This window comes from Danio rerio, chromosome 22 (assembly GCF_049306965.1).
Source record: "Danio rerio strain Tuebingen ecotype United States chromosome 22, GRCz12tu, whole genome shotgun sequence".
NCBI lineage: Eukaryota > Metazoa > Chordata > Actinopteri > Cypriniformes > Danionidae > Danio > Danio rerio.
In genome coordinates, this window is record NC_133197.1 from 23,391,456 (window position 1) to 23,404,587 (window position 13,132).

Here is a 13,132-nt window from a genome sequence, read left to right on the forward strand (position 1 = left end):
CCGTCAAAATTTTCTGCAATACCATTCCTAAGGTAATTTTTTAAGACAACAATATCTTCAGCAGAAAAGATATCCAGATGCCACTTTAAATTTTAAAGAAATCTTTGTTTTATAATGTGATATTTTTATTCAAGGTTATCATACCATCGGAAAATTTAACTGGCTCATGTCTAGTCATGGCATATCTAAAGCTAGAAAACCTAAATATTGCACCAAAGGCTCAAATAATAGATTCTTTAAAGTTTAGAGGCCATTACTGTTATATTTTGGGACAGATTTATTTCAAATACTTGAATTGTAAGCTCAGCCAACCCACCCCAAAATCTATTTATTTTATTATTTATCTGTTCATTTATTTATTATTATTATTATTATTTCACATTGTATTGTCTACTTTTTTCATGTACTTTGTTCTTGTATACGTTTGAGTTACTCTGTTAAGATCTTTAGTTTGTTATGACTGTTAAACAGTTTTTGTTGAAAAATTCAATAAAAAAACTTGCCTACTACTACTACTAAAAGAGACCTTGCAGTAATGAAGTTTGCTTTTCAAATACAAACAGTCTGAGTAAAGTAAATACACATTTCTGGAAAATGTTTTCAAAGTCCGGGCATTTAGTGATTGTTGATATTAAGATTATACTGTTTAATTTTCTCGTGCTACCGTTCGTTTGTTTAAGTCTCTTGGACCTTGGTGTTATTTGTTTATTTTTTGACATGGGTCATTTATCCTGTTGCCCTAGTGCTTGGAAAAAATTATTTAACTTCCAAAGACCCAGTGAAGCTAAAGAAACAACCTTATTATTCACGATTAATATTAACACAAATATTGTTTATTGACTTTATCACCTCATTCAAGCAACGCTAACATTCAGTTTTTTCTTTTTCATAGCAAGCAACAGCTGCTGTGAAGATACAGTCAGCTTTCAGAGGCTCTATTCAAAGGCGGCGCTATCATCAGCAGAGAAATGCTGCCATAACCTTACAGAGGCATTTCAGAGTCCTGCGACTTGCCAGAGTGAAGGAAGAAAATCTAAGACGACGACACAATGCTGCCATTTATATTCAAGCTTTGTGGCGTGGTTGGCTTGCAAGACAGCAGGCAAGCTTAAATTATTTTCATAGTTTCTAGAACATGTTTTTTGGCACAGTTGCAATGCAGGAACAGAGATTTTAGTTCTAGAAACACCTGTTGGGGAAACAAAAGCCCAAACCCAGCACAATGGAAATTACTAGTGATGCAAGGTGTATTGGTGCTTTCATACCAGATAGTTATAAGAAGTCATTGATGGGAACCAGCCCTCAAGTCCAGTTCCCTAGGAACTTATTTCTTCCTCGGACCATTTATCTGGTTACATTTGTAAGCGGTGTATTCATTATAATTGACAACTGGAGTATACAGGGTGCCATGAGTTTTCAGAAAGAATGTATGAAATCAGAGAAAACAATGTCATTTGTTCAATCTTACGAGAGAAGAAAATGACAGCAGACACAAAGTCTACAGTTAAAAGGCCATGAAAGTAGGCGTGTCCAGCTCTGTTTAGGGGGGAGTGTCGGAGGAACTAAAGTGGGAGGGTGTGGGAGTGTCTATTTGGGCACGCGTGAGTTTTGGAGTCAAAATACACACACAGGAGAAAGTGATGGTGTTTAACCTACATGGACATCTGTAGTCGAATTATTTGCCAAATTATTAAATGTTGGACTTTAACTGCAGTTTGGCTCTTTGATTCAGGGAATTCATTCATGCCCCTCGCGACAAACAAGATATTTGATTCGAGGATCTGCTCTAAGCGTGTATTTTTCATGCAATGTTTGATACCGCACGTCGAATGAGAGAAAAAAACCCTCCGCATTTCCCGGAAACTTAGATGCACACGGCAGGTAGCGTCAGAAAGCCGCATGTGTTATTCCGGTCACAAAATGCGGTAAAAACCCTACACAAGGTTAAAGTTTGGTTGTGGTGCTAACATGTTTACACTCGGTGCAATAGTTAACTTAGTTCGATACGAACAAACTGAATAAACAAAGAGCACTGGTCGCTCACTTACCAAATCTGTAGAGACAGGACAATCACCAGCAACTAGAGCCGCGTCTTTATGAAGAGAAAACTACAAGCGAATCCGGATCTCAGCGTTTGCAAATGAGAACAGCTCTCAGGTAAACAATGCTCCTCCTTAGACACGTAAGTTATTGTTGTCGAGCGTTGCGTACACTTAATCCACACGTGACTCCAGCTGAGCTCTCACAGAGAGAAAATGAAAACAAAACTTAACGGCAGCAGACTATAAAAGCAACACTTCACGCTTGTTTTGCCAACACAACGTGGCGTCTCTGTCGTGTAAACACGGTGACACTAATGAATATTAATGAAGTTGCACAATAGAGCGCGCTGATTGGTTTGAACCAAGCCTTACTCATGCATTAATGCATCACACTGTAAGACGTAATAAGACTCACTCTGGCACAGACGCCCAGTCTACACGCTGGAATACACGCTATTATGTCATGATCGTGATGCAGCTTCAAAAATTAGTTTCAAACCGGAAGTACAAATTTGCTTAAAATAACGCAAAAACAACCAATTTACACTTTTTAGTGAAATATAGGTGTCCTTATAGTGTTTTTATCAGTGTGGGACACATATACGACTGTATATGGCTTTCTGGATACGACTAATACTGGCTTTCTGGATATGTATGTCACTGTAGTTTCCATTCTGCTGAATTAGACTGTGCTATAACGGAGGAGCCAATTTAGTTCCCTCCAATGGTGCTCCCTCCAATTGCTTCAAAAAGTGAGTAAACCTGTTGAACTGTTTAGCTGATTTAACTAAAATGTTTATAGTTCGTTTATATAATAATTGTAAGGCAACAGGTTTACTCACTTTTTTCCACTCAACTAATAACTTTTTAAAGAGTAAGTTCCTATAGCTAAACACCATGAAAGCTCCTCATGGCTCATTCACTGTACTCATTTCTGTAGGCAGTTTTAACTTCAATCGGTTCATCGGTTAGGTGCGATGACACAGGGCCCCCCGATCTCGCTGTCCCCCACCGCTACACCACTGGCTCCAGACAGTGCAAATACAACCACATACAACAGCATACTCCCAAAAAAACAGGACAATGTAAAATTGGCAGTGTTGACAGCGATATGAATAGGTGTACACATAATTGTAGGCAGTATTGTTTTAAGTATGGATTGGTAAAAGTTAATAACTTTTTTTATTGATACTTTTGACTCAGTTGAGGGAACTGTATATGCTAAAAATGACTTTTTTTAATCCTATCCTAATGTGTGATAACATATTCACTTTAAAGGTAAAAGAAATGGCTTTTGCCGCAAGACGCCTTCGTTTCACAGCTGCTGTTTACCATCATCTGTCCGCAATAAAGATCCAGAGAGCTGTGCGTGCACACTGGGCCCTTAAATCAGCCAAGAAGAAGATCTCATCTGTCCTATACATCCAGGTAATCCTGTTTAAACAAATATTGATTACACTGACCACAATGGATTTTTAAAAAATATTTATTTTTAAAATGTATGACCATCCTGATGTCGCTTTTAATAGTATTTTATGCAATATATTAAAATACACATTATTATTATTATAACCTTTATTTTACCAGAAGAGAAACAGTTAAAATTCTCTTTAACAAGAGCGTCCTGGCCAAGATTAGGCAGTACACAAGTCACATGAGTCCAACAGACAACAAACAAAAAACAATTTACAGTTAACATGAATCACACTGACAACTATTCAAAACATCTACAAACCTGTGTTTCAACTTCTAAAACTTTTATAGTCTTTTTGAAAGCATGTAGTGAAATCAAGGCTTTGAACTGCAACTGTGTTTGCAGATTATTCCAAGCAAAAGGTGCTGCGTACTTAAGTCTTTTTTCCTATCTCAGTCCGCACTTTAGGGACAGAGAGTAAATAAATATCCTGTGAGCGAAGACCATAGTTAAGAACAGGCTTTTTACAAATATAATTCTGGAGATATGATGGGAGTAAACCCAGTATAGATTTGTAAACAAGAATATGAAAATGCTTGAGCCTACGAATGGATAAAGCAGACCAACCTACCCTAGTATACAGCACACAATGATGAGTAAAGGATTTAAAATTAGTTATAAATCTTAGTGCACCATGGTAAACAGTATCCAATGCATTCAGACATTGAGACGAAGCATGCATATAGATTACATCACCGTAGTCCAATATCGACATGAATGTTGCCTCAACTAGCTTCTTTTTAGCACCAAAAGAAAGGCAGTTCTTAATTCTAAAATAGAAGCCTAAAATCACTTTTAATTTTTTCACCAATTGCTGAATGCGAGTACTAAAAGAAAGTGTATCATCAATTAAAATTCCAAGATATTTGTACTGGGACACTAATTCAATCTCTGCACTATGAGTAGTAGTAACAGGACCTAGTTTTTGCTTGGCTTGTTTTGAAATTGAAAATAACATAAGTTTAGTTATATTGGCATTTAAAACTAATATTAACTCAAATAGATTTTTATGAAGTACATTGAAAGCGATCTGCAGTTGAGAAAGGGCCAGATTAGGTGAAGATGCAGCCGTGTATATAACTGTATCATCCGCATAATAATGAAAATTGGCATTTTTGATATTTTGATCAATATTATTTACATATATAGTAAAAAGAAGAGGCCCCAATACTGAACCCTGTGGAACACCTTTAGTTACATTCAAAGTACTAGAAACAAGGCCATCCACTTGCACACATTGATTTCGATTTGTAAGATAGTTATTGAACCAACCAATAGCATGATCAGATAAACCAATACTTTTGAGGCGTTGTAACAACAAAGTATGATCCACTGTATCAAAAGCTTTGGAGAGGTCAACAAACAGGGCTGCACAATGTTTTTGAGTGTCCACAGAATCAATAAAATCATTTAATACCTTTAAAACCGCTGTAATAGTGCTGTGTTGCTTTCTGAAACCTGATTGAAATTTTGACATAATATTATTTATTTATTTATAATTGATTGTTTACAAGTGATTTAAGGACTTTAGCTTTTTTTTACATAAAAATTGGTGGATGTTAATAAAGCTAATGTAAGTAAATATCATTTACACTAAAATCAGGTGACACTAAAATCAGGTCTAAATAGGGTCTGAAAAGGTTTTAACTTATGAAAACTTAAAAAAAAAAAAATCTCAGATACTGGTTTTAAAAACAATACCATTTTAAGCAATCTAATTGTTGTTTTAGTTGCATCATAGTTTTGCTACATAATTGCAATGACTTTGCTAGCCAAAGGTACCATTGTGCATGCGTAACAGAAGTATTGAGCATTAGCTTATTTTAAATTTTGCTCATGATGAACACTTTTAATGTAAATGTGCATTTATCTTTCTTTCCCCCAACTTTCCAGCAATGTTTTAGGGCAAAACTGCAGAGAAAGAAATATCTAAAAGACAGAGAAGACATCATCAAGACCCAGAGAGCAGTGAGATCTTGGTTACATCGCCGCAACCAGGCTGCCTCTATTATCCAGCACGCAGTCAGGAAGCTGCTTTTTAGACGTCGCAAGGAGAGGCTACAACGTGGTATAATAAGGGCACAGGTATGGCATAAGGGGAAAAAAAAACTGATTATTCTAAATGGAAAGTGCTATTTAATATGGAAAAATTTGTATGCTTTGACATGTTAAATCCTTTATTATTTTTCATTTAAATTTGCAAGTTTTCTCAAACTCTTATTTTTTTATTTTCAATCTTGGCCTTTTCCATACAATTATTTTATTTTGTATGAACAGCTCACAAAAATGCATACACATTTTTAATACCAGGAAAGCATCCACTAGAATGTTCTTTCTGTCAATAGCTTGTCGCCAAAGCATTTTTTTCATTGTATTGTCTTGGCTTTAAAATGATAGTTAACTTTAAGTTACTTTTTTCTTTAGAACATGACATATTTTGAAGAAAGCTGAAAACCTGTAACCACAGACTTCCACAGCGTTTGTTTTTCCTACTATGGAAGTCAGTGGTTACAAGTTTTTAGCTTTCTTCAAAATATATTATTTTTTGTTCATCGGACAACAGAAAGACAAGCAGGTTTTAAAAAAAAGTGAGTAAAGGATAACAAAATTTAGAGTTTTTTAAGCTATTTTGCCCTGTCAACACTATTAAAGAAAATTTGAATAACATTGAATTAAATGTAGTTTGCATATGGATATAAAAGCTGATATGGCATTAAAAAACCCAAATGAAAACAAACTGTTAGGCCCAATCCCAATTCTAGCCTTTACCCTTTTGCCATACCCCTCATTTTGCTCGTTCACATAAAGGGGTAGGGGTGTCACAATTCTCCTTAGCTTGAAGGCGGTGGGCAGTGGCACCCAAACTTTTTGCTGTGTGCACCCCTTTTTAATAAGTTAAACCTGTCTTAACACACATATTTGTAATTGCCGGACCATACATGAAGGCTTAAGACTGCTGTTAGCTAAAACCTCACCACAGGCTACCCATTGCAGATATGGATTTTCTGCACCTCCAGTCCATGTAAACCCGAAACCATTTCTTACTTGACATTTTCTCACTCTCCAGCGTAAGCCTAATTTTTTTAATCAGTACATCTCAGCTGGATTTCTCTGTTCCCGCCTGCACCTTTTCAACTCATTCGTTATCCTCCGAGTCCATACATTCAAGGCCGCTGCACATCTCTACAGAAGAGGCCAATGTAGATGGTTTATACTGTCACTTGACTTCTTTAAAGTGCCAGTTTTTAACATGGTGTCCATTTTAATGAATATAGTAAGCGGGAAAAAATTCAAATGTACTGTCACTTAGCGTGCCTAATGTGAAAGGGCGGGGCTATTGTGATGCAGATGTGAAATCGCGACATGATTATGTATAGGCTGTAAATTACAATTTGTATTGTGATTTTTTTTTTTTTTTTTTGTCTCTGTGAATCTATTTTTACTCAAAAATATGAAATGTGAAGTTTACCCAAGATAAATGCATAAAATATATATATATATTTTTTTTTCCGCCATTTCAAACATTCTCTTGCGCACCCCTGGTGGTCAGACCTATGGGTGCACTCACATCAGTTTGGGAACTGCTGGCGTAGGGCTAAGGGAAAGGGCTATAGCCCTCAAAACAGAGATTTGTCTGGACCACACTCGAAACAATGGGGTATGAAAATTTCCCAGAATACATGGCTGCACAAGAAAGTATAGAGATGCACAAATTAGTTTTTTTTTTTTTTGCCATTATCATTACGAGTTTTTACAACAAACAAGCATGTGTTTTAATGCATTCATAGCGTTCGTGTTTTAAAATGCTTGCTTAAAAAAAGTGCTAAATTTCGCTAATTATAATCCATAATAATAACTTGCATTGCAGTTCCACAACATACTTTCACGTCTGTCACTTGATGACACTCAAATACCCTGTCAGAAAAGTCTTGTGGCTGGGAATGAGCTTTTTACAGTGTCTACTATAATGTTAATGTTGTTTAACATTATATAATGTTGTTTAGATGATTATGGCTACTGTATAAATGCACAGTATAGTTTCAATCTTATTGCCACATTATATCATTATGATAACATAAAATTGTTATCTTCACCTTTCCTGACAATAAATATCAAAAATAACGCAACTGGAATAACTACAGTTGCCATCACAGATTTCATATGAAGTAAGAGATCACGATGACATGTTGACTTGTGCGGGTGTTGTAGATGTGTTCCATTTCTTAGCGGTAACATTTGAAGCTCTTCCACATTTACACTCTGTTTCAAGGGCCAAGGAGTAGAGGTAAACAATTGGGATAGGGCTTTAATTTGAACTTTTTTCTAATGTGATTAATTGTTTTAAGGCACTCTGGAGGGGTCATTGTTCAAGAAAACTTCATGATACGAACAAAGTCATTTCCATGCGGCAGCGTCTCAGAGAAGTAAATCAAAGGGTGAAGGAAGAGGACAAGCTGTGTAACAAGACCACAACAGCGCTGACTTACCTGCTAGGACTCCAGAATTATGCTTTCATACTTGCAGCATTGAAACACTTGGGTAAGACACTTAAAGTTTTAAAATTCTGAGCTTGACACTCTTATAAAATTAACACTAACATTATCATTTTTGTCATTACTGTAGAAACTGCCACCAGGCTTTCTCCAGAGTGTTGTGAACGTCTTGTGGAAAGTGGAGCAACACACACCATTTTTACTTTGATAAGGAGCTGCAACCGAAGTGTGCCTTCAATGGAGATCATCACATTATCCATCCAAGTCCTCCTCAACTTATCAAAAGTATGTTGCCTGATTAAGTTCGGAGTAAGTTTAATTAATTAGTGTAAATATGCAGGTTTTTGATATTCGTTTTATTTCTTTTTCAGTACCACAGAACCATTGATGCCGTTTATGATGTGGACAACTCTGTAGAAACCCTACTGGATCTTCTGCAGATTTACCGAGAGAAAGCTGGAGATAAGGTTGCAGATAAAGGCGGCAGCATCTTCACCAAGACTTGCTTTCTTTTGGTTCTTTTAGTCCAGGATGAGAGAAGAGCAATGGTGGGTAGTTGTTTTTTTCAAAGAACTATTTTTAGTAGGGCTTGACGACATAACAAATATCTCATCACAAGATCTTATCTCATATACTAGCTATGTGTCCGTCCACCTGTTTTGTTGCACATTTTGTATATGCGCTTAAAATTGGTTGATGGAAACGTGTAGGTGCACAAACATTTTGAAAATGCGCATAAATAACATGCGCATAACTGAGTAGGATGAACTTTTAATTCGACAAGTAAAGATGCGTCTAAACTACAATAACACTTTTACTGAGCAAATTCTAGTATACGCATAGTCATGTGATTTGTTATAAGAGGTCATGTGATGGTAAAAATATGTGTGAATGGACAAACCAGCAGGCTGAGCACATTGTTAAACAGTTTAAATGTCGTTTTGGCCATTCTAAAACACCAGTATTAGTGTTATTATATTATTAGTTACCTCTAGAATTGTGGAGAGCCTCTGTGCTCCGCGTCTCACGTCTTCAAACACCACCACATATTCATTGCGTGTCGGTATACTGCCTTTTGAGGCGCAGGTCATTTATTAAATAAAGAAAAGATTCCCGCAGCTTCTCCGACCACAGCAAATACTATTTGATATTTGGCGACTTAATCAAAAAGTAACAATTTTGTTTTCTTTGACTCATTGGATAAAAAAAAACGCTGCTTTATTCGCATGTCCTACATGTGATATTCCAGTTATGCGCATACATTTAATTTGCATATTTGGATGGAAATATAACTATTGATAACTACATGCAGTAGTTTTTGAAGAGGGTCAAAAAAAGATGAATTTTTTTTTTCTAGGACAAGGATGGGAGTTCAATAGTTTTAGGATGTCTTTGATGAAAAGTTTTTGATCCACTTCAAAAGTTGACTACTGTATATCACAATATAGAGATTCTTATTATTTTCTTCCTATTATTCACATTATTATTTTTCAATTTAAAGTATATACTCAAATGTGCTCATTCATATGTGATTCTCTTTTTTTTTCACTTTATTTAGAACTTCAGGGTAAATATTTGGTTATGAATGTAGAAATATAAACTGCATATTTGTCAATATAAACTGCATAGTTGCAATCTCAACTTCATTCTCGCCTAATAAAGCCTCAAAAGTACATGATGTTGTCCAACAGCAGCAATATTTCTCAAACTGTAGAGTGTCCTCTGCTTGTTGCTGTATGTGGGTGAAGTATTACACAAGGGTGAAGTGTGAAGAGGTGGTAAGAGTGCTGTTATTTGCAGAATATTGCATGGCTATCAGCCAATCAGATTTAAGAACCAGACAGAACAGTCACATTGCACAGCTCTAGTGCGCAGTAAATGTTAGACTCGACATGATCACTTTTTATAGAACCTTTTATCAGTTTTCATTTTTTCGATGTCTTGCTTATACAGGAGATTCGAAGGCTTCCAAAGGTTATGGATCGAATTCGCAGCATCTACCGACTCACTCTTCGAAAATGTAAGATGGATGCTGAGAGAAACAAAGTCAAGCAGAAAATGAACACTTCTCTCAATGGAAGTTTTCTTCTCCAGGCCACCCCTCGTAAATCAAAACCAGTGGCCAGGTATGCAGCTTTTTCTGATATCTACAGAATAAAACATTGGTTAAACTTTATTTATTTGGTCCCATTTAGACATTCTGTTGACTCTTAGTGACATTTTTTTCTAGCTAGTTCACATTAGCGTTGGAAGGTTATGATGAAATACTTTAATAGTCAGTAAAATGTCTGCTAGGGGACCATTAAAATAAAGTATTTCAAAATACATAGAAGGCTGTATGGAATAAACTAACTTTGCCAAACATTTGATTTCCCCAGGTTTGCTCCAGACTGGGTTTTACGGCGTGACAAAATGAAGGACATTGTGGATCCTCTCCGTGCTATTCAGATACTGGCTAATGCTCTTGCTATTGTGCCTTGAAAATATTGAAGCTAAAAAAACGGCAATGTGTTTTATTGTTTTTCAAAAGTGTGTTAGGCTTGTAAATATTGTGCATTCTTTGCATTGTGTATATGTTTTTATTACATTATCACTCAAATGTTGTGGACGAATGCTATCTGTGCATATTATGGTCTGTACTGAGATGCTCATGTTAGCTCTTATATGCTGTAAATACAAGTGCTTTTTACGCATTTTAATTGAACATTAAAAAAACCACAGCTTTTCCCATTTGCAGTTGCTGTTTTGTCTGAAATTATTTTGTATATATATATATATTGTATATATATATATATATATATATTTTTTTTTTTTTTATTCTGTCATTTACTCGCCCTTGACCACAGACCAGTTTGAGTTTTTTTTTTTTTTTTGTTCTGTTAAAAACACAACATACGATATTTTAGTTAATGTCAGATAATGTTAACCATGCTCGGATGAGACGTTAAACGAGGTCTTGACTCTCTGTGGTCATTAAAAATCCCATGGCACTTCTTGTAAAGAGTTGTGGTGTAACCCCAGTGTCCTGGCCAAATTCCCTTCATCTGCCCTTACCCATCATGACCACCCTATCATCACCATCCATTGAATTGGCTCTATCATTGTTTCTTCACTCCATCTATAGCTGTGTGTGGTGAGCACACTAGCGCCGTTGCCCACCTAAGTATTATTAGTTTTGGCGTAAAGAGGGATTTCTTGTTTCTCGGTTGTTTTTGAGCTTTTTTAGTCTAAAATTAGTCGAATTAGCCCTAAATAGTTTAGAATTTTCCATACGATTGTTTTGACATTTAAATGATGCGAACGAGACTTTACCAGGCAAAGGTTTGAAATGAAAACTAACGTTACCAACGGAATCCCATCAAGAAGCTTGCCTTTATAAAGCTGTTCAGGATGTTTTGTTGATCCCGCAAGGCGAAACCCGAGGTAAAGTAATTAAAAACTTTTGAGACTATTAAATGCTCAAATAATTTGACGTTACGTTACTATTTGCGAGAACTGGTTTTCTCTGTATTTTAAATATTTCAGACAAAAGAAGCCAGGTAGGCTAACCGACACTGTGACCAGATTTTTACATAGCCGTCTTGTTTTCTTCAGGTAAGCTGATTAATTAATTCCAATCTAAATCAATTCCTAATTCCAGTCATCTTTATGGAATTATAAGTCACTGATTATATTATTTTGCCTTATTGCTAAATGAACTCCCTCAGGATATTAGGAGAGCCCCAGCCCTGTCAGTATTTGTTTTATGATAAACAGCTTTGTAGTTTATCATGTTTTGTGTTCACTTAATATGACATAAATATGCTAACAAAATTATTTATTTGTAATACAAAGATTTTAATTGCTGAATTAAGTGGTGTTGGGCAGCTGTTCTCATCTGCCTCACTTTTTTTTTTTTTTTTGTTTTTTTATACCAAAATTTATTTCTGCTACGGTTTGCTTAGGCCCTGTTCACTTCACACCGGGTATTAAGATGCGTTTGTGTTTTTCTCATCACAAGTGAACAAAGTAAACATTACAGTTCACACCTTATTTAATGTCTCTTTCAGCCACTTCTATGACTGAGGGTCTGTGGATTGGTATTGGCTTTCTCTGAACTTTTTAATCTAATATTGCTAGTGAACAATGTATTGAAACTACCAAATCAATTAAATTCACTTTTTGAAAAGGCTACTCTATGCATCAACTAATAAAAATATAGATACTTTATTTCCAATCAACTCAATACCCATCGAAATAAATTATATTCGGTGTTTTTCTATACAATCATTATGCAAATGATCAGGAACTCATCACATGGAAAGACAGGCTGCATGTATTTAATTTATAATACAGTACAATTTTTACAATTGTGAAATGTTATTGCACTATAAAATAACTGTTAAAAAGTAGTATAATTTCATTTAATAATTTATTTCAGTGATTTTGAAGAGGTTTTTTCAGCTTCATTACTTCAGTCTTCAGAGTCACATGATCCTTCAGAAATCACTCTAATATTAACTATTATTATTATTATTATTAATGGTAATAGCTCTAAAAGCAATAAAAAAATTATAATTATTTACCAATTAAATTATTATTTTTTTTTACATTTTAATAAATGCCGCCATGATGAACAGAGTAAGTTTCTTAAAGTAATGAAAAAAAAAACTCAAACTTTTGACTGGTAGTTCACTGTGTTTATGAAGGAGCTCAGAAGGTAAAGGTGGTTCTTTATAGTTCGAACGGAATATATTCAATTGTATTGTCGTCAATCCGAACTCATCGTAAAAGGTCCCTTGCGGTAATTAAAAAATTAAAATTGTGTGACAAAAATTTGAACCGAAACAAGAACACATGACTTTAATAGCAGGTGTGAAACTTTTGTTGAGTCACAAAAGTCATTTAAAAATATTAAATAACACAAAATGCACAATATTTTGTGAAATGGCACAATGTAAAAGTAAAAAGAAATATTTATTTACACTTATTTTGTTTTTCTTATGTAATTGCTCGATAGTAAAAATATTCTTCATACATGCAATCATATATGCAGTTTTTAAATGTTTTTCTTAGCATTCTTTTATTTAAATATTTCTAAAGGTGAACTGCAAAGAAACTCATCTGATTCTTTAGCAATGTTC

The 13,132-nt window shown here is 35.1% G+C and overlaps 1 protein-coding gene across 2 annotated transcripts in view; it reads left to right on the forward strand.

Moving 5' to 3' along the window:
- aspm (assembly factor for spindle microtubules) overlaps nt 1-10,742 on the forward strand; it is a 35,686-nt gene extending 24,944 nt beyond the window's left edge. The window contains exons 23-30 of one of the 2 annotated variants that reach the window (XM_005161737.4): nt 893-1,102; nt 3,321-3,470; nt 5,410-5,601; nt 7,863-8,055; nt 8,140-8,294; nt 8,381-8,557; nt 9,963-10,135; nt 10,388-10,739. In XM_005161737.4, coding sequence (XP_005161794.1) covers nt 893-1,102; nt 3,321-3,470; nt 5,410-5,601; nt 7,863-8,055; nt 8,140-8,294; nt 8,381-8,557; nt 9,963-10,135; nt 10,388-10,490 — 1,353 coding nt within the window. In that variant the 3' untranslated portion in view covers nt 10,491-10,739. Of the gene's footprint in view, nt 1-892; nt 1,103-3,320; nt 3,471-5,409; nt 5,602-7,862; nt 8,056-8,139; nt 8,295-8,380; nt 8,558-9,962; nt 10,136-10,387 lie in introns of both variants that reach the window. The other variant, NM_001123373.1, reaches the window with a different exon arrangement.
- The last annotated feature ends 2,390 nt before the right edge of the window (nt 10,743-13,132 follow it).